The sequence below is a fragment of the Aulostomus chinensis genome, chromosome 21, assembly GCF_037954235.1.
Source record: "Aulostomus chinensis isolate RoL2024-O1b breed Wild chromosome 21, RoL_Achi_v1.0, whole genome shotgun sequence".
Taxonomy (NCBI): Eukaryota; Metazoa; Chordata; class Actinopteri; order Syngnathiformes; family Aulostomidae; genus Aulostomus; species Aulostomus chinensis.
The window spans coordinates 176874-200000 of record NC_141340.1 but is presented as its reverse complement, the minus strand read 5'-3'; the positions used below and the strand labels follow the sequence as shown (position 1 = coordinate 200000).

Genomic DNA, 23127 nt, shown 5'->3' with positions numbered 1-23127 from the left:
CAGACGGTTTGCCAGAACCTCTTCAGAGCCAATCGATAGTTTTCCTCCATGGCCTCAACGAACTCTTCCCATGCACGAGTTTTTGCCTTAGTGACTGCCATGGCCACACACTGCTTGGCCTTCCGATACCAGTTGGCTACCTCAGGAACCTCACTGACCATGTCAGGCAAATCATTAATATATAAACTAAAAGCAAAGGACCCAAGACTGAACCTTGGGGAATTCTCATTTGGTAAGTCTGGGCAGTTGACCAGGTAGAATTAGATCTAACCCGTTGCTCTCTATGCTCGGGATAAGATTCAAACAAAGCATTTTTCTCATGTAAGACATTGTATGCTATGAACTTATTCAGGAGAATTTTGTTGATGACTGTATCAAAGGCTTTTTTCAAGTCCAAGAATTCTGCCACTACTACATTTCCTTCATCTAATAACTGTTCTGTAGTTTCTGTGGGATAATGGTTGCAACCTCTGTTGATCACCCTTTTCTGAACCCAAATCTTTTGGGGTGCAGTAAGTGGTTGCTTTCAAGGTAATCAACAAGTTGTTTAGCAACTGTTTTCTCAAGTACTTTGAGATCACAAGTAGGATGGAAATCTGTCTGTAATTGGAGACCAGATCAGGTGCTTGAGACTTGTGAATGGGAGTTGTAATTGCCTTTTTGCAGATCTTAGGAAATGTATTCGCTCTGATTGATGAGTTAACCAAATGTGTCACTGGCACTTGAAGAAAAGAATCGCGTGTTTTAATTAACAAGGTATCCAACCCAAAATGACCCTTGGTCTTAGAATGCCTTAACTGCATTATAACTTTACTGATGTCATTTTGATTGACCTCTAATATGAAAAGACAATTAGAGCTGTCATGGTATATCTTCTAACTTAACGAGTTGGAAATTTTCTGCTAGTTCCTCAACTGTTTTGATGAAAAATGTTTTAAATTCATTTGCAATTTCCACATTATCATTACTAGCTATTTCATTTATGTTCAATTCCACAGTAGTTTTTTTTAGGGTTAGTCGCTCATTTAGTCAAAATATTAAGATGTTTCCAGAGTGCTGAGCTTTTCCCTTTTGAATCAGCAATTAGTCACATAAAGTAACAGGTTTTTGCAGTATGCAACTCTCTAACTACTTATTTCTAAACCCTTTGAAAATAAGTATGTCTGTGTGTGTGTTGTTGCAACTAAGGAGTGTTTGAGCACAAGATCTCTTTTCGTCATTAGCTGGAGAACATCTTTACTCAGCCATATTAAAGCGGTGCACCATCGTGGTTATTTCAGTGGGTGAATGTATTTCCACATCAAATCTGTAAGTGTTTTCATCATTGAAGCGCAGCAGGTGTTTACGTCATGAGTTTGCATAACATTGTCCCGGTTGATGTTCCGTAATTTATCTTAAAATTGTGTCGTTTTGTTCTTAGGGATGCCTGCTGAGTCATTTTTCTTTTTTTACAGTAGGGTTGAACTTGATCTTGTTTTGATGTAATGCCTCGAATGTTTAGATGTCCTCCCTAATACTCTTTGGTTTGGTCTTTGAGTCCCAGATAACCTTTGCAAGATTTACAGGCTGAAAAAAATCTAAATTGCCTTTGTTTACCTTCTGCATGACCAAGTCACTGTGTGCAGAATTTGCTGGCTGACCACTTCCCTGCACATTTTCTTCCCCTTATCATGTACTAATGTAGGCGAGGTAGTTCTGACTCTGTAGAACCCTTCATCCACATGAAGAGTAGAATCACAGATGAGATGTTGAGGATCAGGCAGCATTTTCAAATGGAGCCTGTCTGTTGGTTCCCTCTGTCTGGTGGAAACTTGCTGCACCAGCACCGCTTCAGCTGGGCCGAGTTGTGCGCTCGGATAGAGACGGCCGTAAGAGACAGACATCATTCCAGATGTGAACATTCACAGTTTTGATGCCTTCAGTGAGAACCTACAGTGTCAATAGTCATGAACATGAAGGACAAAACCATTAAATGAGAAGGTGAGGCCAAACTTTTGAGTTTTGAGAAGGTGTGTATAAACAAATATGCATATGTGTATATGTACATACAGATGTATGTGTGAATATATACACGTGTGTGTGTGTGTGTGTATGTATATGTGTGTATATATATGTATATGTGTGTGTATATATATATATATATATATATATATATATATATATATATATATATATATATAAAAATTTGTGTCAATCCTGTCATAATATTTCCACGGCTACATTGTCAAGTCACGAGGTACCACTTAAAATTCAAAGTTTGTTCACTTTCTTTACATCAATCAAGCAATATGTCACCAAAGTGGGACAGAGTCAATCGCTTCGTTTTTGGAATGAGTTTACAGTGAAAATAAATAAATAGCAAAATAGTCAGGTGCAGTTCATTTATGAACGTTCATGCCAACACAAGCATAACTGGGAGAGACGATGCCTGGAGTAACCATAGCAACAGGACAATGTACTGAAACGACCAAAAACACAAAGTTGTACATGATTTAGGTTGCCTACTGCTGTTTTCATCATTAATTTCACAGCTCATAAGGATTAAATCCTTCTCAAAATAAAGGTTCTACAGCCTTTCAGTGAATTTGCTGATAACTGTACTGCTCATTCTGCATCAGGACATCCAACTGAGGGGGTGGCGTCACCTTTGAAAGAGGGGGTGGGGCTACCCATCAAGACCCTTAAGGAAATGAGGGTGGAGTCCAAAGTCAACATGACTTCAGACATCAAAGATGCCTTCAAAACCTTCAAGGAAACCCTAGAACAACATTTCAATGTGAGTACACTTACTAACCGATGGATTCTTGGTTAAAAAAAAATCGTTAATGTTTACTGTCAATTAGAAAACTGATGAATTGAATTATGTTTTGGACTTCTTGCAGAAGATGGAGGCAGATGTTTTTAAGTCCCTGAAAGACTGTCAACAACAAGTCTCATCACTACTCATGGCTGTCCATCAGCACAGGTACCGCCCACCACACCTGTCCATCAACACAGATACTGCCCTCTTTGTCACCTCTCTGCCGACCTTCTGCTCATGACTTGGACATAGACAAAGAGGAAGAGCCAGGACACACAGGTGTCACCTTTGTAGATGTCAGCACATGATCAAACGAGAAGTTACACATCTGGTATTTGAGTGTGTGCTCGGCGGCGCTGTACTGTCGGAACCCAAACTTGAATAAAAAAGCTGGTTCTAACCCAGAACCCAGTCACTGCAGTTCTCCAGTCAGACAAGAGGGCAAAACTCCGCTCCGTCAAATGACCTCTCAGTGATAAAGAAAATGAAAATATGGACAATGTGGTGAGTGGGAAAAGTAACAGCCGCTTGAACATCTGAATGAAACATCAGCGAAGACGAAACACCATCTTCACTGCAGCAATAAACCCTCCTATTGAAGTGTCGCCGCAGTTTGGAGCCACGGCTCAACACTCAGTCAGCCAAGCTGTCTGGTACTACCAGGACCGCATGGGTCAGTACTCGGTAGTCCACTGAAGCTACAAGCAGGCAGCAGGACTCAGATGCCATAAGGAGTAAAATGTGTGGTGACATCCTGTCACATTGTATCACCTAATCCATTTGAGGGGGGTGGGATCAAACTGATGGACAGGTGATGCAGGGGTGCTTTCGAGATGACAAAAGGAAAAGAAAATGTGCAAATTGGGATAGGTGTGTGTGTGTGTGTGTTCTTGCTACATAGTGAGGACTAGAATACGTATTTCGCAAAGTGAGGATATTTTTAGAGGTCCTCACATCTTCAAAGGGCCGTTTGAAGGTCAAGACTTGGTTTTAGGGTTAAGTTTAGAATCAGGTTCTGGTTAGGGTCAGGGTTAGGCAGTCAGTTGAGATGGTTAGGGGGAGGTGGAGGGACTAGGGAATGTATTATGTCAATGAAAGTCATCACAAATATATAAGTACAAGGATGAGTGTGTGTGTGTGTCTGTGTGTGTGTGTGTGTGTGTGTGTGTGCAGGTTGGTCCTGCTTCAGAACTTTGAGAAAAGCATCGCTGACCAACTTAGTCATTTGGAAGAAAACTCAACCATCTTGAGCAACATGAGCACACAGATCCTGGTACTGAAACACACACACTTTCACACCCAAAGAGTGCATGAGTGAGCAGCGTGAGCTCCAGCTGCCTCAGGTCTGACTCCACCCCCTTCGTCTTTCAGGAGGTTTTCCAGTCTGAGATGCAGCGCCTTGGATCCTTCTGTGACAAACACTAGCATGGGTCAGTCTGACCTTTTGACCTCCAGTCTGCATCTGTTTACCACTTCACGTGGCACTGTAGGCTTAGGATCAGGTTTCTCTCACCTCAGACTGAAGTCTCTGGAGAATGCAGATCCGGGGGCGGACTGTGCGTCCAGCCAGTGACAGAGCTCGAGTGAGGAGGTTGTCCAGTCAGAAAAGGATTCGTTGGAACGTTTCAGATTTGGGATCCAGATGGTCAAGTCAACGCTCATTTCAGGGAGTCTTCGATTTTCTTGTTTTCAGATGAAGAATAGTTTCATGTATCAATTAAAAAGATAAATTCATGAATGAAAGAAAAAGAATTTGACATGAAAACTTTTCTGTGTTGAAGGATGAATCCTGTTTTAGGTTCTGAAACATTCCACAAGAATACTCACGTTCTAACATGTATCAAGCTTACGTCATGAGTTTAGGACAATTATTCCAGCTGCGAGTTTTGATGTATTATAACGTGTGAACTTATTGGAAAAGCTGGCAGTCTGGTCTGGCGGGTCAGCAAAATACCATGGCAACAGGACTGGTGTGGCCAGCTGTAATGACAGGAATCAGCCACATGATGGAGACAAAAATCAAGTGACTCCGAAGGAACATCAGGGTGGCCAACAGGAGCCATTATTATTCAGTAAAAATAAATCTATTCATTCTGCATAGTCAGAATCCCCTCTAACATCAATTTAAAATGTCGTCATGGAAACAAAGTCCAATTGAAACAGTGGTTTAGTTGTGATAATATTCTGTTCTGTTTTTGGTATAAAGTTTTTGATTAGTTCCCAAATTTTACTCCATAATGCACCACATGACGTGGCACAGCTTCACCATCGTACTAAGTCTGTCCTAGTCTGCCCAAGTCAGCGCTTGGTGTTTGTATTGGAGTGTAGGGATTTGAGTTGTGAGACCTGAACCGACTCGTTGCTGCAGTATAGATCATACCTGTGGATTTACTGATCTGTAAACTAACTTTAGGCTACATAGCTTTTAGCTCTGGTGGCGCAGGTGGTGTAGACCAGGGAGTTATCAGCTGCTGGTGTATGAACTCTCGTGTTCAGGAAATAGCAAAATAGTTTTCATTCTCAGCATTCTCCTCTAGAACGTTCTTTGATCAGGCACCTGTTTGGGCAGGTAGAGCAGTGACGTTCAGCCCTGGTGGACCAGGACACCACTGCAGGATCTGTAAAAGTTGTTATTTCTCAGTTTGAATTTACTTTTTTATATTTAGAAATTTATATTGAAAATGGGATCTGCATTTTTAACTTTATTCATTGCTTCATTTATTTTTTTCCACTTTACACCTGTTTACGTGGTTCATCAAGCACATGAAATCTTAAAATGGGGTGTTTGCTGTTAACAGAGAATAAAGAAGCACATAATCAGGAAATTTAAATTACTTCATGAAAACCTTTACCCACACACCCATACTCACCTAAACACAACAATTCATTGATCTGACTCCATGTAGCTAAAAGTGATGATTAAAAAAATTAATGATAATGAAAATGCTTTGATACTCAGCATACTTTAAAAATAAACAATCATTCGCGGAGTTTTCATTCTACTGTGACCAGAATGTGTGTTTGCTGGTTGTCAGGCAGCAAAGTGACACGAAAGGAAAAGAAGCAAAACTCCCTGAAGAAAACACAACAACTCGACTAATGAGACACTATTTGGGGGGGGGGGGGGGGGTTGCGGCGTACTCAGGTGACTTGCTCCCTGTTGCTTAACAAAGAGACACAACTGAAATCCTCCAAAACATCCAGGAACCCTGATGCTGTTGCACATAGCTCTCTGGACTCTACTTGACTCCACTTGACTTGGATTGAGCTGCGCTAGGCTATTGTTGGTGGTCAGTCAGGAACCTGCGTCTCCTCTGGATTTGATGGACAGCCGGGGAGGCCGACTCACCTGGACGTGCTGACACTTTACTGGTCGCCGACTCCCACAGGTATGCAGATCTTTTGCCTGAGTGCACATAGAAAACTGTTTCAAAATTCTCAATAACAATGCATCTTTCATGCAAAAGGAAACTGAAGAGTTGTAACAAAGTTGGATAAAAAATAGAAGAGCGTCATCAGCAAAATGTATTGTAAAAGTTCTGACTGACACTTTTTATCTGTGGCAATCTAGATGAAACTTCATCTATGTGTATTTATGTTGGCGTGGCATATCGGTGCTGACAGTTTGATTGCTGGGGTGTATGCGGGCTGTTCTCTGACTGGGCAGCTCAGTGCTGATGGTCTCTGACTGGGTGGATCAGTGCTGAGGGTCTCTGACTGGGCGGATCAGTGTTGAGGGTCTCTGACTGGGCGGATCAGTGTTGATGGTCTCTGACTGGGCGGATCAGTGTTGATGGTCTCTGACTGGGTGGATCAGTGCTGAGGGTCTCTGACTGGGTGGATCAGTGCTGATGGTCTCTGACTGGGCGGATCAGTGCTGAGGGTCTCTGACTGGGCGGATCAGTGCTGAGGGTCTCTGACTGGGCGGATCAGTGCTGAGGGTCTCTGACTGGGTGGATCAGTGGTGATGGTCTCTGACTGGGTGGATCAGTGCTGAGGGTCTCTGACTGGGCGGATCAGTGTTGATGGTCTCTGACTAGGCGGATCAGTGTTGATGGTCTCTGACTGGGTGGATCAGTGGTGATGGTCTCTGACTGGGCGGATCAGTGCTTAGGGTCTCTGACTGGGCGGATCAGTGCTGAGGGTCTCTGACTGGGTGGATCAGTGCTGATGGTCTCTGACTGGGTGGATCAGTGGTGATGGTCTCTGACTGGGTGGATCAGTGGTGATGGTCTCTGACTGGGCGGATCAGTGTTGATGGTCTCTGACTGGGTGGATCAGTGCTGAGGGTCTCTGACTGGGTGGATCAGTGCTGAGGGTCTCTGACTGGGCGGATCAGTGCTGAGGGTCTCTGACTGGGCGGATCAGTGCTGAGGGTCTCTGACTGGGCGGATCAGTGCTGAGGGTCTCTGACTGGGCGGATCAGTGTTGAGGTGGATCAGTGTTGATGGTCTCTGACTGGGCGGATCAGTGTTGAGGTGGATCAGTGTTGATGGTCTCTGACTGGGCGGATCAGTGTTGAGGGTCTCTGACTGGGTGGATCAGTGCTGATGGTCTCTGACTGGGCGGATCAGTGTTGATGGTCTCTGACTGGGCGGATCAGTGTTGAGGGTCTCTGACTGGGCGGATCAGTGCTGAGGGTCTCTGACTGGGCGGATCAGTGTTGAGGTGGATCAGTGTTGATGGTCTCTGACTGGGCGGATCAGTGTTGATGGTCTCTGACTGGGCGGATCAGTGTTGATGGTCTCTGACTGGGCGGATCAGTGCTGAGGGTCTCTGACTGGGCGGATCAGTGTTGAGGGTCTCTGACTGGGCGGATCAGTGTTGAGGGTCTCTGACTGGGCGGATCAGTGCTGAGGGTCTCTGACTGGGCGGATCAGTGCTGAGGGTCTCTGACTGGGCGGATCAGTGCTGAGGTGGATCAGTGTTGAGGGTCTCTGACTGGGCGGATCAGTGTTGAGTTGGATCAGTGTTGATGGTCTCTGACTGGGCGGATCAGTGTTGAGGGTCTCTGACTGGGCGGATCAGTGCTGAGGGTCTCTGACTGGGCGGATCAGTGTTGAGGTGGATCAGTGTTGATGGTCTCTGACTGGGCGGATCAGTGTTGAGGGTCTCTGACTGGGCGGATCAGTGCTGAGGGTCTCTGACTGGGCGGATCAGTGTTGAGGTGGATCAGTGTTGATGGTCTCTGACTGGGCGGATCAGTGTTGAGGTGGATCAGTGTTGATGGTCTCTGACTGGGCGGATCAGTGTTGATGGTCTCTGACTGGGCGGATCAGTGCTGAGGGTCTCTGACTGGGCGGATCAGTGTTGAGGTGGATCAGTGTTGATGGTCTCTGACTGGGCGGATCAGTGCTGAGGGTCTCTGACTGGGCGGATCAGCGCTGAGGGTCTCTGACTGGGCGGATCAGTGTTGAGGTGGATCAGTGTTGATGGTCTCTGACTGGGCGGATCAGTGCTGATGGTCTCTGACTGGGCGGATCAGTGTTGAGGGTCTCTGACTGGGCGGATCAGTGTTGATGGTCTCTGACTGGGCGGATCAGTGCTGAGGGTCTCTGACTGGGCGGATCAGTGCTGAGGTGGATCAGTGTTGATGGTCTCTGACTGGGTGGATCAGTGTTGAGGTGGATCAGTGTTGATGGTCTCTGACTGGGCGGATCAGTGCTGAGGGTCTCTGACTGGGCGGATCAGCGCTGAGGGTCTCTGACTGGGCGGATCAGTGTTGAGGTGGATCAGTGTTGATGGTCTCTGACTGGGCGGATCAGTGTTGAGGGTCTCTGACTGGGCGGATCAGTGCTGAGGGTCTCTGACTGGGCGGATCAGTGCTGATGGTCTCTGACTGGGCGGATCAGTGTTGATGGTCTCTGACTGGGCGGATCAGTGCTGAGGTGGATCAGTGTTGATGGTCTCTGACTGGGCGGATCAGTGCTGATGGTCTCTGACTGGGCGGATCAGTGTTGAGGTGGATCAGTGTTGATGGTCTCTGACTGGGCGGATCAGTGCTGATGGTCTCTGACTGGGCGGATCAGTGCTGATGGTCTCTGACTGGGCGGATCAGTGTTGATGGTCTCTGACTGGGCGGATCAGTGCTGATGGTCTCTGACTGGGCGGATCAGTGTTGAGGTGGATCAGTGTTGATGGTCTCTGACTGGGCGGATCAGTGTTGAGGTGGATCAGTGTTGATGGTCTCTGACTGGGCGGATCAGTGTTGATGGTCTCTGACTGGGCGGATCAGTGCTGAGGGTCTCTGACTGGGCGGATCAGTGTTGAGGTGGATCAGTGTTGATGGTCTCTGACTGGGCGGATCAGTGCTGAGGGTCTCTGACTGGGCGGATCAGTGTTGAGGTGGATCAGTGTTGAGGGTCTCTGACTGGGCGGATCAGTGTTGATGGTCTCTGACTGGGCGGATCAGTGCTGAGGGTCTCTGACTGGGCGGATCAGTGCTGAGGTGGATCAGTGTTGATGGTCTCTGACTGGGCGGATCAGTGCTGAGGGTCTCTGACTGGGCGGATCAGCGCTGAGGGTCTCTGACTGGGCGGATCAGCGCTGAGGGTCTCTGACTGACGTGGTGTATGGGGGCTGATGGTCTCTGACTGCTGGGTTGAAATGGTGCAGACGGTCTCTGATTTCTGGAGCATGTGGGTGCTGTTGGTCTCTGAGGCTGGGGTGTATTAGGGCTGATGATCTCTGACTGCTTGGTCACATTGGTGCAGATGGTTTGTGGTCTGACTGGTTGCAGGGGCGATGGGCTGTTTGGGAGGGAAAACAGAGGAAGAACGACTGGATGAAAAAGCCAAACGAGAAGCAAACAAGAAGATTGAGAGGCAGCTGCAGAAAGAGAGACAAGCATATAAAGCAACACACCGACTGCTGCTGCTAGGTGAGACATTATCTGTCTGTCTGTCTGGCTTGCTTTGTCTTACTGTCCATGTGTCTTCAGGAGCGGGAGAATCTGGTAAAAGCACCATTGTGAAGCAGATGAGGATTCTTCACGTAGACGGCTTCAACGCTGAGTGAGTCACTTTTGTTGACAGCTTTTATTTTGAAAGGTGAAATATTGCTCAAGCGGTATACAAATCAGCTGAAACAGGAAGCAGGTTCAACACATACAGGAAACCCAACTACCGCCACAAAGGATGAACAGCATCACAATAGTGGTGATCTGCAGCAGTTAACACAGTGACACATCTTGTGATGCGAAGCGACCTTGGTCACCTGCTGACCTGCTACCAGAATCGGACTGTTGACACAGTTTATTTTTTAACCTGATTCTAGAGAGAAGCAGCAGAAAATTCAAGACATCAGGAAGAATGTGAAGGACGCCATTGTGGTAGGTCACAAGACCACATCACATGACATCATATAACCACAAGTGCCTCACCTGGATGCATCAGATTTATTGATGTGTGTGTTTGTCAGACCATTGTGTCAGCCATGAGCATATTAACGCCACCCGTTCCTCTGGGTAACCCTGGAAACCAGTTCCGAGTTGACTACATCAAGAGTATCGCACCGCTGTCTGACTTTGAGTATACAGAGGTAACACACACACACACACACACACACACACACACACACACACACACACACCGAACACAGTGGTATTCAAGTGTTTGAGCAGTTGTGTGTCTTCATCATGATGTTATGCTGTTGTGAGGTAACAACCATCCTGTGAAATTGAAAACAGAACCATTAGAAGCGGATGGCTCCTTTAAGGCGGCGCAGCATCAGGAGAGTTACTTGTTTGTTTTCATGTTAATGACACACGATGTAATGAGAGAACATGGGACCACACACGCCTCTGAATGACTGTGGACCACATATGCGCGTGCACACACACACACACACACACACACACACACACACACACACACACCTGCATGAGTGTGTCTCACTTGAGGCCTCATTATCCAAACAGCTCACGTCTCCAAGGACTCCAATGAGACAAAACAAGTGTCTTCCTGTGTCTCTAAACAGCTTCCCTTTGCTGTCTACTCCATGACGCTGTTGCTGGTTGGCTGACTGTCACATGACCTGGGATTGCCTGAATGCATCTCTTTAGAATTTCATTAGACAAAATTGAACCCTGATTGAAGTTGAGCAGGAAATAATTATAACTAGTCGGGGGGGGGGGGTGACATCTCACTAAAATAATGACATTTCTCCACCTAGGATTTCTTTGAGCATGCTCAGAAGCTGTGGGAGGATGACGGCGTGAAAGCATGTTATGAACGCTCCAACGAATACCAGCTGATTGACTGTGCTAAATAGTGAGGCGCACAAGCACACACACAAACACATGCATGAACTACAACACAACAGAGGGAAAGTGCCTTTTGTGACATCATAGGCCTTTCCAGCCAATCATAGGCACCATCTTCTGTTTTCCCCACCTCCAAATGTATGTGAGAGGTCCATCAGGGTTGCAGCACTGTGATTGGTGTATTTGGATTCCTGATGTTGTGGGGCCTCGTTTGTCTTCTGGGGACCTAAACCAAGTCTGCATGGCATTAGTGTGTGTGTGTGTATGTGTGTGTGTGTTCTAGCTTCCTGGACAGGTTGAACTCAGTCAGGAAGGTCGACTACACACCTACTGACCAGGTAATAAATGGACCAATCAGTTGTCAGATGTCACAGTGACTCATAAATCAACGCGTTTCTTCTTCTTCTGCAGGATTTATTGCGTTGCAGAGTTCTAACTTCTGGGATTTTTGAAACCAGATTTCAGGTGGACAAGGTCAACTTCCAGTGAGTATGTAGCCCCGCCCTTACATCTACCTTCACCAATCATCTTTCTATCCCAACAGCTTTGAAGCGAGAGGCTGAAGGCTGCTATAGAGAATAATGAATTATGATGTGGTGGCATCAACTGGTCATTATTATGTCCAACACAGCCAATGTTAGAACCCATGCATAGTCAACATGCTAAGCATACTATATCATGTTAGCCTTGTGATGTCAAGCGTGTTGGCTCGCAGATAGTAGCATTTAGCTGCACAGACCTGTGGTGCATGCTAACATGCTAAACGAGTATGGTGAATATGATAACCGTGACATCTTCATTTAAGCATTGTCAATAATGTCAGTAGGAGTGACACTAGCTCTGTTCCAATCCAAAGTGTGCATACACCAAACTCTGTAGTTCCTGTCCACAAACCAAGAACACTCGGAAACATCAACTAACCTGGACATCACTTCCTCCAGGTGTTACCATGGTAACGTTAAAACAGTTGACATCTTTGACCAGCTGTAGCAGGAATAATATCTGCTGGGCTTAAGGCATGCAGGTTTATTTGTATAGCACAATTAAACAGCAAGGCATTCAAAGTGCTTTACATCAAACAAGGAAACATACGAAGTGTAAAGGCAATAAAATCAACACAGAGAAACGCAACAATTAAAAGGGCTAAAATTGGAGATAAATTGAAATAAAAGCGAGCTAAAATAGGAGATAAAACAGGAGATTACAAGTTACAGTGCAGCGTGAGATATTGATTAGAAGCTCAGATTTGATTTAATAAAAGGCTGTGGCAAACGGTAAAGTCTCCAGCTCAAATTTGAAAGAACTGACACTTGTAGCAGACCCGCAGTTTTCTGGGAGACTGGTTGTCTTTGTATTTTAGAGGTGCATGCGTCTCACCAAAAAATCTTCTCGTGCTTTTGAGGAATGGTGTTCCATCACAGCAGACGCACATCTCACATGCACCCTGCTTTCCCTCAGCTGCTGTTTGGGCAAAAGAGTGTCAGCCTGAGGCTCTGCAGACTCCTCCTCCTCCAGCAGCATCAGTCAGGTATCTGGGTGTTGTACCAGTACTACTAGTGGTAGTACTACTCGTAACAGTACTAATGTAGGAGGTGTCAGCCTGAGGCTCTGCAGGTCTGCAGCCTCCTCCTCCGGCCGCATCACTCAGGGATCTGGGAGGTGAGAAGCACCAGGACTCAGAGGAAGAAGTCCAGTTAGTGACCTGCAGCTGTGAGACATGAAGGAGGACAGGAGGAGAGAGAAGCCCAGTGCATCATGGGAGATCCCTGCTAGTCTAGGCTTATAGCAGAAGAGCTAGGGGGCGGGGCTATCCCCAAACCCCTTAACTGTCAGCCTTATCTCCAAGGAAGGTCTTAAGTGTATTCTTTAACATAGAGATTTGGTTGTAGTCCAGGACTGGGACTGAGACGGTTTCGCAGGGGAAGAGCATGATAACCGGAGGCCCCTCCTCCCATTATAGTTTTGGAGCCTCTTTGATATCAGAAGACAAATCTAGAATTCTATTGTGGATCTGACAGGGATCCAGTTGGACAAACCAGCACAGAAGAGATCTGTTTCTTCTACTGGTCCTGGTCAGTACACCAGCAGAGGGAGAGTCTTTAGTGACTGTTGGTGCAGCCTGATGGTAGGAACCACACTAATTCAGCCTGGAAGTGACAAAAGTAGGGACTAGTTTTTCTGCGTCTTCTTGAGCCAGGATGTGTCTGATCTTAGCGATGTTACGTAGATGGAAGAAGGCGTCCTGGAGATTTGTTGAATGTGGGAGTCAAAGGGTCCTGGTCTAAGAGAACTGCTAGGTTCCTACGGTGGTGCTGGGGGCCAGGGTGGTGCCATCCAGGGTACCTACAAGATGTTTCTAAGATGTTAGAAACTTCAGTTCTGTCAGAATTCAGTAATAGTAAATTGTGTGTACTCAGTATTTTTATTTCCTTTACACAGACCACCAGTTCTGCCAGCTGACTTTTTTCATGTAGATGCATTTATAAGTACAGCTGTGTGTCGTCTGTGTAACATGAACAAATGAGTGGTTCCTTATTTTGTGACCTAGTGGAAGCAAATATACAGTGAAGAGGACTGGTCCAAGCACAGTACAAGTACTAGTTCTAGTTCTCCCCAGCTGCTCAGGAACTGTCGGGGGACAACTAGTCCAAGCTAAGTTAGGGCCATCTGCATCAGCTGACAGGAGCTGGCTAGCTCTAGGGGCTAATTGTTTGGATTCCCCAGTGCAGAGCTGTTCCCAGTCTGATTCATTCTCCATAAGCCCTGCCTCCAGCCTTCCAAGCAAACTACATTTATCACATGTATCTGAATTACTGACGGAGGCAGAGGAGTTACTAAAAATATGACACACCAAGCAGTAGAGAGGAGAGTGAGAGGGAGCAGCCATTGCTAGCTAGACAGTTGACAAGGCTCAACACCAGTGATTAAATGCAGGAAGACTGTTGCTACCGATTATGCCTCAGGTAAGTAATGTGTAGCCAACCAAGCAGTTAGACCTTCATATAATTACAAATTCAAATGTTTTAATGGAGCAATGATGACTCACAACAAACACAAAAGTCTTGTGATGTTTGGAAGTTAATCAGAATATTAGAGAATCTGAGAATCAGTAACATACAAGTCCCCCATCTTCTTCCATCAAACTTCTTTTTACAATTCGCAACTGTTGTGTGCAAAGGGGCAGAACACAGTTTGTGACATAATTTTGTGGGAGCACAATCTTTATAAATTAGGGCCCTTTACTGACTCAAGACTGTGAATGATAATCGTTTCATCACTGTTTGAACGACATCTCTCTCTTTCTCTCATCCTTTAGTATGTTTGATGTCGGAGGACAAAGGGATGAGCGCAGGAAGTGGATTCAGTGCTTCAATGGTGAAAAACAACTTGATTACATTTAACTCATGTCAAAGAGAGTTCTGTTTTGGTGATTTGTATCAGGTGACTTACAGACTTGTTTTTTTTCATTGGTCAGATGTGACAGCCATCATTTTTGTGGCAGCGAGCAGCAGCTACAACATGGTGATTCGAGAGGACAACTCCACCAATCGACTGCGAGAATCTCTGGACCTTTTTAGATCCATCTGGACCAACAGGTTCTCTTATTAACTGACGTCAACCTCTCTGCTCCGGGATTGGCTGTAGTCAACCCTCTCTGCTCCGGGATTGGCTGTAGTCAACCCTCTCTGCTCCGGGATTGGCTGTAGTCAACCCTCTCTGCTCCGGGATTGGCTGTAGTCAACCCTCTCTGCTCCGGGATTGGCTGTAGTCAACCCTCTCTGCTCCGGGATTGGCTGTAGTCAACCCTCTCTGCTCCGGGATTGGCTGTAGTCAACCCTCTCTGCTCCGGGATTGGCTGTAGTCAACCCTCTCTGCTCCGGGATTGGCTGTAGTCAACCCTCTCTGCTCCGGGATTGGCTGTAGTCAACCCTCTCTGCTCCGGGATTGGCTGTAGTCAACCCTCTCTGCTCCGGGATTGGCTGTAGTCAACCCTCTCTGCTGTTTTATTTGATCAGTTCTGATTTGCAGGTTTCTGAAGACGATCTCGGTCATCTTGTTCCTGAACAAACAGGACGTTCTAGCTGATAAAATCTTGGCTGGAAAGTCAAAACTGGAGGATTATTTCCCTGAATACTGCAATTACACAGTCCCTCCTGATGGTAACACACAGACACACACACTTGACCAGTCATCTTGTCTATTCTGGGGACCCAACCTTGGAACACCCTGACTGTGTGTGTGTGTGTGTGTGTGTGTGTGTGTGTGTGTGTGTGTGTGTGTGTAGCAGTTCCAGATTCTGATGAAGATCCAAGAGTGACAAGAGCCAAGTTCTTCATCAGAGATGAGTTTCTGGTGAGAAGAAACAAACAAGTTTGCTGTCTCTCACCTGTGCATCTCTCTCACACCTGTCTGTCTCTCTTATCTGTCTGTCTCTCAGAGGATCAGCACGGCGAGCGGCGATGGGAAACATTACTGTTATCCTCACTTTACCTGCGCCGTTGACACAGAGAACATACGTCGCGTCTTCAATGACTGTCGTGACATCATCCAACGGATGCACCTGCGACAGTATGAGCTGCTGTGATTGGCCACACCCCCCTATTGACTGAGGAAGCTGATTATAGAAGTTTAACTGAAGTTCTGATAGATAATTGATAATTCTGTGATACTCATGCTGCTGAACTGATTAGTAATGATTGATTATTGACAAGTACCTTCCTGCTGTTGCTTTCATTGTGTGGTGTGGGATTGAGGGAGTTAATCAGTTTAGTTGACAGCAATTTACACTGTTAAATATTTCTAAACCTCTTACATTTCAGCTGATTGTTTTTTGTGGCTGATTATTAGCTATTACTGTCTGATCAATAATGCTGTAATACTCTGGGCCATTTTATTAGGAATGCTCTGTTCAAAATGCATGAGACGCCACTCCACACCATTCTGGACTGGACAAGAGGTCTAATGGTGATGTACCTGATAAAACATCCTGCCTACCTTTAATTATTTTTTTCACTAAAAGTTGAATGGAATAAATATTTTCTTGTTTACCATAAAGTCTGATTGTTGGTTTTATAAACATAAATAATACAAACAGCTGCTCCGACTCAGCCTGCCATTACTGACCAACACATCCCCGTCCACCACGTCTGTTCTTAGAGATGACAGCAAGGATGTTTCCTGCCATGTCGTTTTCATCAAAGTCGTCCCCTCTTCAAGTCACGGTGACATTACTTGGCGTGAAGTCTGATGGGATCAAAGGAAAAGTGCAGCTTTGCCTAGGTTCCCCTTCTGGAGCCTGGCATGGAGGGATGGCTGGTCAGCAAGGGTCTGTTGGCTGGGTTTGCAATGGAGCCACCGAGGCTCAGCTCCAAGAAGCAACACTGTTGTTCCTTCTTCCCAAAAACTCATCTGTGGGGAGAACCTCTGGGGTCTGGTGTGCTACTGGAGAGGTGGTGGTGCAGCAGACCTCTAGAGAAGGCCATAGTCTTACTTGGGGATTTCAGTGCACAAATGGAGGGACATAGAGACATTTGGAAGTTTGGGATTAGGAGGAACAGTCTCCTTGATCGAAACCTGAGTGATGTATTATCACTGGATTTCTGTACCATTGGTTATAGATTGTCCATAAGGAAGAGCAGGTTTAAGCATTAGGATGTACACTTGGTACCTGGGGTGCCCCGATGGAGCAGTGGTCCTCACAGTGGCCCCCTAGCAAGAAGGTTGTGGGTGGAGCCCCGGCTGCAGCACGGGGTCTTTCTGGGTGAGTCTCCATGTTCTCCCTGTTCCTGCTGGGTTCTCTCTGGTACTCCAGCTTCCTCCACAGTCCAAAGACATCAAGAGGGACCAGGTTAATCCAGACTCTAAATTGACCGTAGGCGTGGCTGGGAGAGCCAATGGTTGTCTGTCTCTATGTGTTGGCCCTGCCATGGACTGGTGACCTGTCCAGGGGGAAGGCTGCTGGGATAGGCTCCACCCCCACCACCCTCACCAGGAGAAGATGGAGGAATGGATGGATGGAATTCCTTTTCCTTTAGTTGGACAGCTTCCTGGACATAGTCATGGTTGTGGGGGGGGGGGGGTTGCATTGGCTCTCACTGGATCAGTTTGCAGTGAGTCAGAAGCAGCTTGGATTAGGATTAGGTGACACTGTTAGGTAATATTGATAGGTGATGTTAGTCTGATGCTTTAAATTGACATTTTGAGGAGACGTAAGGGGACATTTTTGGTGACGTTACTAGGAAATGTGTTAAAGTAACATTGAGGGACGTTGTTAGGTGACATTATAGGGGCATTGTTTGGTGACATTTCTAGAGGACATTGTTGGGGTTGCTTGGATTAAATGTTTTTAGTTGACATTTTTAGGTGGGGGGCGTTGTTAGGGGACATTATTGGGGAGTTTTTAATGATACATTGTTAGGTGACTTGGGGGACATTGTTTTGGGACCTTGTTTGGCGACATTAGGAATGTTTGAATTAAATGTTGTTAGGGAACATTGTAAAGGAGCATGCCAGTGGATGTTTTAGGTACAATGACACTGTTAGGGGACACTATCAGGTGATGTTTTTAGGTGATGTTAGGGGACACTGTTGTCTGAGTGATGTCATAAAACAAGGTTGATTTATTTCATATGAATGGCTGGATCAGAGTAATTACAGGGTTTTGTTTACACATTTAAAAAGGTCACTTTGTTTTATAACGATAATATATCATCACCATAATAACAACAGTGACATTTAGAGTTCTGCTGTGCTCAGATCTCAGTACCCTTTAGGCCGAGCTGAAGTGATTCAGCTTGCTGATTGGCGGAGCCAGCCGCCCGTCATCCAGTGGGCGGGTCAGTGAGGTCCGGTGTTTTTCAGGAGCGAAAAGAAAGACTGGAAGAAACACTGGAGAGGAAGGGGACGAAGAAGCAGCAGTTATTTTGTTGTTGTTTGTGGCTAAAACCCCATCAACTCAGGAACTTTCTCACTTTTTCTGCTGAACTCAACTTTGTTTTAAGTCTCGTTGGACCGCTGGAGATCAGAACCTTCAGCCTGAAGAAGAGAAGAGCGAGAGGGAGAACGGACGGACCCGCTGGCTCAAATCTTCAGTGGGTCAATTGGCGCTGACACCCTGGAGGACGGAGGATGACAATGAGGTGTGTCGCCGCCGTCAGCCGGACTTGTTGCTACGCCGTTAGGCACGGAAATCTCTGACAAACCGCTTGTGGGTCGTGAGGAAGGAACTACACCGGACTTGCTAGGATCAGTGCGGATCGGGGTGGACTGAAGCGAGTCATGATGTCCTCGGAGCTGGCAGTTAGTCTGGTCTTCAGGGTTCTGCTGCCGCTGAGTTTGACTGCAGGTAGGAGCCCTTCATTGGCCGACTTGTGTCTGTTGAAAAGTCTATTTCTGATCCGGATCAAGATCAAAAGATTTGAGACTGAAAAGGCTCTGAAATAAAGCAAAAAATCCCTGATCAATGAAGATTTCCATTATCCGTCATGAAATCATTGATAATCAGTGAGATAATCAAAGCTCAGAATTATGATCAGCTCCTCGGCTGCTCGGTCAGTAGATGCTGGACACAGTTTTGTTTGTTGGGCTGTTAAAAGAACGTCTCCATGTTTCATAAACTGGAACCAATTTAGGGTGGATGACCTGATACATTGATTAGTGGCTGGGTTCAGTTAAACATTTGCAACTTTTGAAAATGTTAACATCAATATAAATAATGGTTCCACGAGTCACATGATATCATCCAGGAGGAGGAGGATGCCACTGAACATCACCTATATCAACCTGCACTTATTGACCTTTGACCTTTTCATCCACCTTGTCAAACATGAATCTACTCTCTTAAGTGTTCCCTGAGTGTAGATGGATCTGTCACAGAGGCTAAGCCCATTTTATTTTATGCTCCTCCCACTATTTCAGAATGAAATCTAATAAAATGTACTGGGTGGAGGCGGCAGGGTGGAGCAGTGGTCCTCACGGTGGCCCCCAGCAAGAAGGTTGTGGGTGGAGCAGTGGTCCTCCCTGTGGCCCCCAGCAAGAAGGTTGTGGGTGGAGCAGTGGTCCTCACTGTGGCCCCCAGCAAGAAGGTTGTGGGTGGAGCAGTGGTCCTCACTGTGGCCCCCCAGCAAGAAGGTTGTGGGTGGAGCCCCGGCTGCAGCACGGGGTCTTTCTGGGTGAGTCTCCATGTTCTCCCTGTTCCTGCTGGGTTCTCTCTGGTACTCCAGCTTCCTCCACAGTCCAAAGACATCAAGAGGGACCAGGTTAATCCAGACTCTAAATTGACCGTAGGCGTGGCTGGGAGAGCCAATGGTTGTCTGTCTCTATGTGTTGGCCCTGCCATGGACTGGTGACCTGTCCAGGGGGAAGGCTGCTGGGATAGGCTCCACCCCCACCACCCTGAACAGGAGGAGAGGGGGAACATGGAGGGATGGATGGATGGATTGGGTGGGGGTGGCTTCTAAATGGTGGGCGTGGCCTTCAAAGCTGACCATGTGAGGGCTTTAGTTGAGATGAAAGTCTCTTAAGGATGAGTGGAATTGTGGGTAAGGATGTTCGATAACTTGCTGATGCTGTGCTGACCTGGATCCAGACTCCCCCTCTGGTGACCCTGAGGTGTCCTGAACCTGCATTTGGTGCGATGCGTTTACTGTCACATATGGAGCGTATACCAGCTATGAATGGTAGGAGAAAATGGTTACTGGACCACGGCAGCTTGCAGACCAGTATCTGCTGACACCATGGCTGCGTCCGAACTGCCAAGTACCAGCCTACGTCCTCCTGCTATGAACTACAGCTACATACTACTCCTACATGCTAAATACGGTGGCACCATTCAGACACCCCAGAAGATTGGTGGTGAAGCACGACCTCTGCTGGCAGAGCACAGATACCGTAAATAGGTAGACAGCACCAACGAAAGCCCCACCTGCTGGCCTGACTGTGGTACTGCACTCCACTCTGAACGCACCTTTCACTCATTCTCTATTATTAAGCACATTAACGCACCTGTAAAGGTGTGTTCACACCGTGTCGCGTTTGGTGTGAACACACCTTTAGTCATCAACAACGACTATAAATGTTGGTGTTGCATCAGAATGGGAGACTGTTGGTGGCGCTAACTTGGCTTACGGGTCGACAAGTTTTTAGGGGACGAAGAAGAAGTCCGCGGTGCATTGTGGGCCATAGGTTGCTCTGTAGGATGCACCTGAACCGGCCTACAATGTGGACGTGTTTAGGCTGGACTTTAGGTTGTGAAGTAGGTCGCTACTCACGCCAGTTGTGGTTTGGGACAGCCTCCGACCTGCCCTGAGACCTACCATCAGACCTGCTTGGCTATTCGGACGCAGCGCAGGTCTGGCCTCTGCTCTGTGGAATATACGCCCCTAGTGTTCAAAGAAAGTTAAGTCCATCCCTCCATCCATCCACCCATCCCTCCATGTTCTCCCTCTTCTCCTGTTCAGGGTGGTGGGGGTGGAGCCTATCCCAGCAGCCTTCCCCCTGGACAGGTCACCAGTCCATGGAAGGGCCAACACATAGAGACAGACAACCATTGGCTCTCCCAGCCACGCCTACGGTCAATTTAGAGTCTGGATTAACCTGGTCCCCTCTTGATGTCTTTGGACTGTGGAGGAAGCTGGAGTACCAGAGAGAACCCAGCAGGAACAGGGAGAACATGGAGACTCACCCAGAAAGACCCCGTGCTGCAGCCGGGGCTCCACCCACAACCTTCTTGCTGGGGGGCCACAGTGAGGACCACTGCTCCACCGGGCCGCTTTAAGTTAAGTCTTTATAGATAAAAAGGCTCCCTGATCAGCCAGGCACTAAGCTTCCCATAGCCACTGCTGTGATAGCCACAGTCTCTTAGTGAAGGTGTAGCCTGTTAGGTTGTTTTACCAGAACACTGTCCACAGTGTTACCAAAAACCAGAAACTCAATGGCACGTGAAATATGGCTGAAATTTTTCAGAAAACCTGAATGCTTGGATGATGAAACAGGGCAAAGGTCAGTGATGTCACTGTCAGCCATGGAGGGTTAGTTGTCGTGATGACTGAGGACTGACCAGAAGTCTGCATCATTAGCATCTGGCTAACCAGCTCCCGGCTCGTTCAGCTTCGTCTCTCAACTGCTTCACATTCCACTCGGAGGGGGAGGAGTGTGTGTTTATATATACCGCTAACCACACACACACAGACACACACACACACACACACACACACACACACACACACACAAATTGGTTCCACTTTCTCAGGTAACAACATCTGGCTGTGTGTGTGTGTGTGTGTGTGTGTGTGTGTGTGTGTGTGTGCACGCAGGGGAACTAAAACAGAAGGGCTCTCTTCTCCCCTGTAAATAAAGTCTGTGTGTGTGTGTGTGTGTGTGTGTGTGTGTGTGTGTGTGTGTCTCAGTGTGAGTTTTTTTAGGACACTCAGTCACTTCCTGCTTGTCTATAACTCAAAATTTTATTTTGAAAGAGTTTTCATCAAAATAAAAGTCTGCTTATGTGTCTCCTGGATAATTGATCAGGGTCTTACTTGATCACTAAAGTCATTGGTCATTGATTGATCCCTCTGATGGATCCATGTTTGATGATAGATTCAAAGTATTGATGACCTGATTGATGGATCAGCTGAGTGACAGATTTCTGATTGATTGATCTGTTTGCAGCTTGTTTGTTGCGGTATAATGGCTTCTCTCTGGTCTACATCCTCCTGCTGCTGGTGCTGCCGCTGCTGCCTGAACCCTCCGTCTCGTCCTCCACAGGTATCAAAACTGATCAATACTTACACCATGCTGAGACCTACTGATCAGTAGTGCAGATGACCTGCCCCTGCAGTCAAAGCAGAGGAGGCTCATGGGTTACGTAGTATTTAGGAACAGAAGAACCAAATGATGATGGTCCGTGGTGCATCCTGGGAGTTGTAATCAGTCACAGAGAATCAAACTTGACATCTTTGGTGAGACCCTGTTGACATCACCAACATAATTACATGCTAGGACGACCACATCCTGCCTGAGGAACGCAGTGATGTCATCTGACTGCAGGAAATAGACCAGACCCAACTTGTCTGTGTGGACACACACACACACACACACACACACTCACACAAACACTCTCTCTCTCTCTCACACAAGGTTGCAGTAGGTCCCAGGTGACACTAGGACGTTGATGGATCCATCCTGAGGAAACAAGTGAACAGAAATATCGCTGAGGCCCCAGTTGTTGTGGCTACAAGCAGGAAATGACTCCGGCTGTGACATCACATCCTGTGCCAACTTAAAGAGAGAAACTAAAGAAGCTGCTTGATGATGTGCTTAAACATGTTGATCGTAAATTATGGTGTGAATGTCAAACAAATATCCTGCCAACAGATATGTGACATTTGTGAAGTAAAATGATGCATACTAAAGTAAAACATCATACAGTGAAGTAAAAATGAGGGAAATTGAAGTAAAATGTAAACGTGTGCAGTGAAGGAATACCGTCATAAACAAATAAACTACTGTCGGTGTAAAAGAAATGGGCGGAGCCAGCTTGATGCTTTTGTGGCATGGACTCTGGATTTGAAGCCTCGAATGTTGCCATCTTAATTCTTAACATGGTAGCGACTTTTCAAGGCCACACCCTAAATGATCAGGTGGTTTGCGTTTTGTCTGACTTGTGGTTGATGACAAACGCGTGACATTAATGACATGATGTCTCCTGCAAAGCAGAATCATCCAGTTGGCAATGTTCTTCAGTCTAATGGTCTTTTACATTGGAAGATGCCCAAATGTCACTTCCTGTCACTGGTGTATTTCACAGTAAAACCCCTAAAAGAGGTGTGGTCTGTCTCCTAGGTAACACCAGCCGCTGTGTGACAGCAGTGTGTGTGGCCAGTTTCCTTTTCCTGTTACTGCAGTCGTTCTTCCAGGTGACGACGGTGACGCTGCAGCCAGAGTACAACTGTAAGACCCACTGGTCTGTCTTTCACCTGTCTGCCTCTCACCTGTCTGTCATTGCTCAAGTGTCTGTCTATCTCTCACCTGCCCATCTGCCCCCCATCCCTCACCTATCAACCGCTCA

The 23127-nt window shown here is 46.6% G+C and overlaps 3 protein-coding genes across 7 annotated transcripts in view; all 3 read left to right on the top strand.

Moving 5' to 3' along the window:
- sycp2l (synaptonemal complex protein 2-like) overlaps nucleotides 1–5900 on the top strand; it is a 16384-nt gene extending 10484 nt beyond the window's left edge. For all 4 annotated transcript variants that reach the window (XM_086191926.1, XM_086191924.1, XM_086191923.1 and 1 more), the window contains 5 exons: nucleotides 2619–2776; nucleotides 2883–2965; nucleotides 3974–4073; nucleotides 4172–4230; nucleotides 4319–5900. In XM_086191926.1, the coding sequence (XP_086048052.1) occupies nucleotides 2619–2776; nucleotides 2883–2965; nucleotides 3974–4073; nucleotides 4172–4225 (395 nt within the window). In that variant the 3' untranslated portion in view covers nucleotides 4226–4230; nucleotides 4319–5900. The remainder of the gene's footprint in view (nucleotides 1–2618; nucleotides 2777–2882; nucleotides 2966–3973; nucleotides 4074–4171; nucleotides 4231–4318) is intronic.
- A 45-nt stretch (nucleotides 5901–5945) lies between these two features.
- LOC147241230 (guanine nucleotide-binding protein G(olf) subunit alpha-like) lies at nucleotides 5946–16107 on the top strand. 2 transcript variants are annotated; one of them, XM_086190709.1, is made up of 13 exons: nucleotides 5946–6189; nucleotides 9540–9680; nucleotides 9741–9813; nucleotides 10076–10130; nucleotides 10220–10339; nucleotides 10973–11070; nucleotides 11347–11401; nucleotides 11475–11548; nucleotides 14380–14438; nucleotides 14539–14659; nucleotides 15093–15223; nucleotides 15352–15416; nucleotides 15502–16107. In XM_086190709.1, exons 2-13 carry the CDS (start codon nucleotides 9545–9547, stop codon nucleotides 15646–15648), a joined length of 1134 nt encoding a protein of 377 aa, XP_086046835.1. In that variant the 5' UTR covers nucleotides 5946–6189; nucleotides 9540–9544; the 3' UTR covers nucleotides 15649–16107. The 2 variants fall into 2 exon arrangements, with proteins under 2 accessions (XP_086046835.1, XP_086046834.1); XM_086190708.1 differs by having other exon boundaries at nucleotides 15349–15416.
- Nucleotides 16108–17771: 1664 nt separating this feature from the next.
- The window catches only part of LOC147241229 (piezo-type mechanosensitive ion channel component 2-like), a 33356-nt gene continuing 28000 nt past the window's right edge, over nucleotides 17772–23127 (top strand). Inside the window, exons 1-3 of the mRNA XM_086191734.1 lie at nucleotides 17772–18408; nucleotides 21729–21824; nucleotides 22902–23009. Of these exons, the coding sequence (XP_086047860.1) occupies nucleotides 18342–18408; nucleotides 21729–21824; nucleotides 22902–23009 (271 nt within the window). The 5' untranslated portion in view covers nucleotides 17772–18341. The remainder of the gene's footprint in view (nucleotides 18409–21728; nucleotides 21825–22901; nucleotides 23010–23127) is intronic.

Coding starts and splice junctions, on each gene's coding strand:
- LOC147241230 (XM_086190708.1), top strand. CDS start 9,545: ATGGGCTGTTTGGGAGGGAAAACAGAGGAAGAACGACTGGATGAAAAA. Junction 11,071..11,346: donor CTGATTGACTGTGCTAAATA/GTGAGGCGCACA, acceptor TGTGTGTTCTAG/CTTCCTGGACAGGTTGAACT. Junction 15,224..15,348: donor TTACACAGTCCCTCCTGATG/GTAACACACAGA, acceptor GTGTGTGTGTAG/CAGTTCCAGATTCTGATGAA.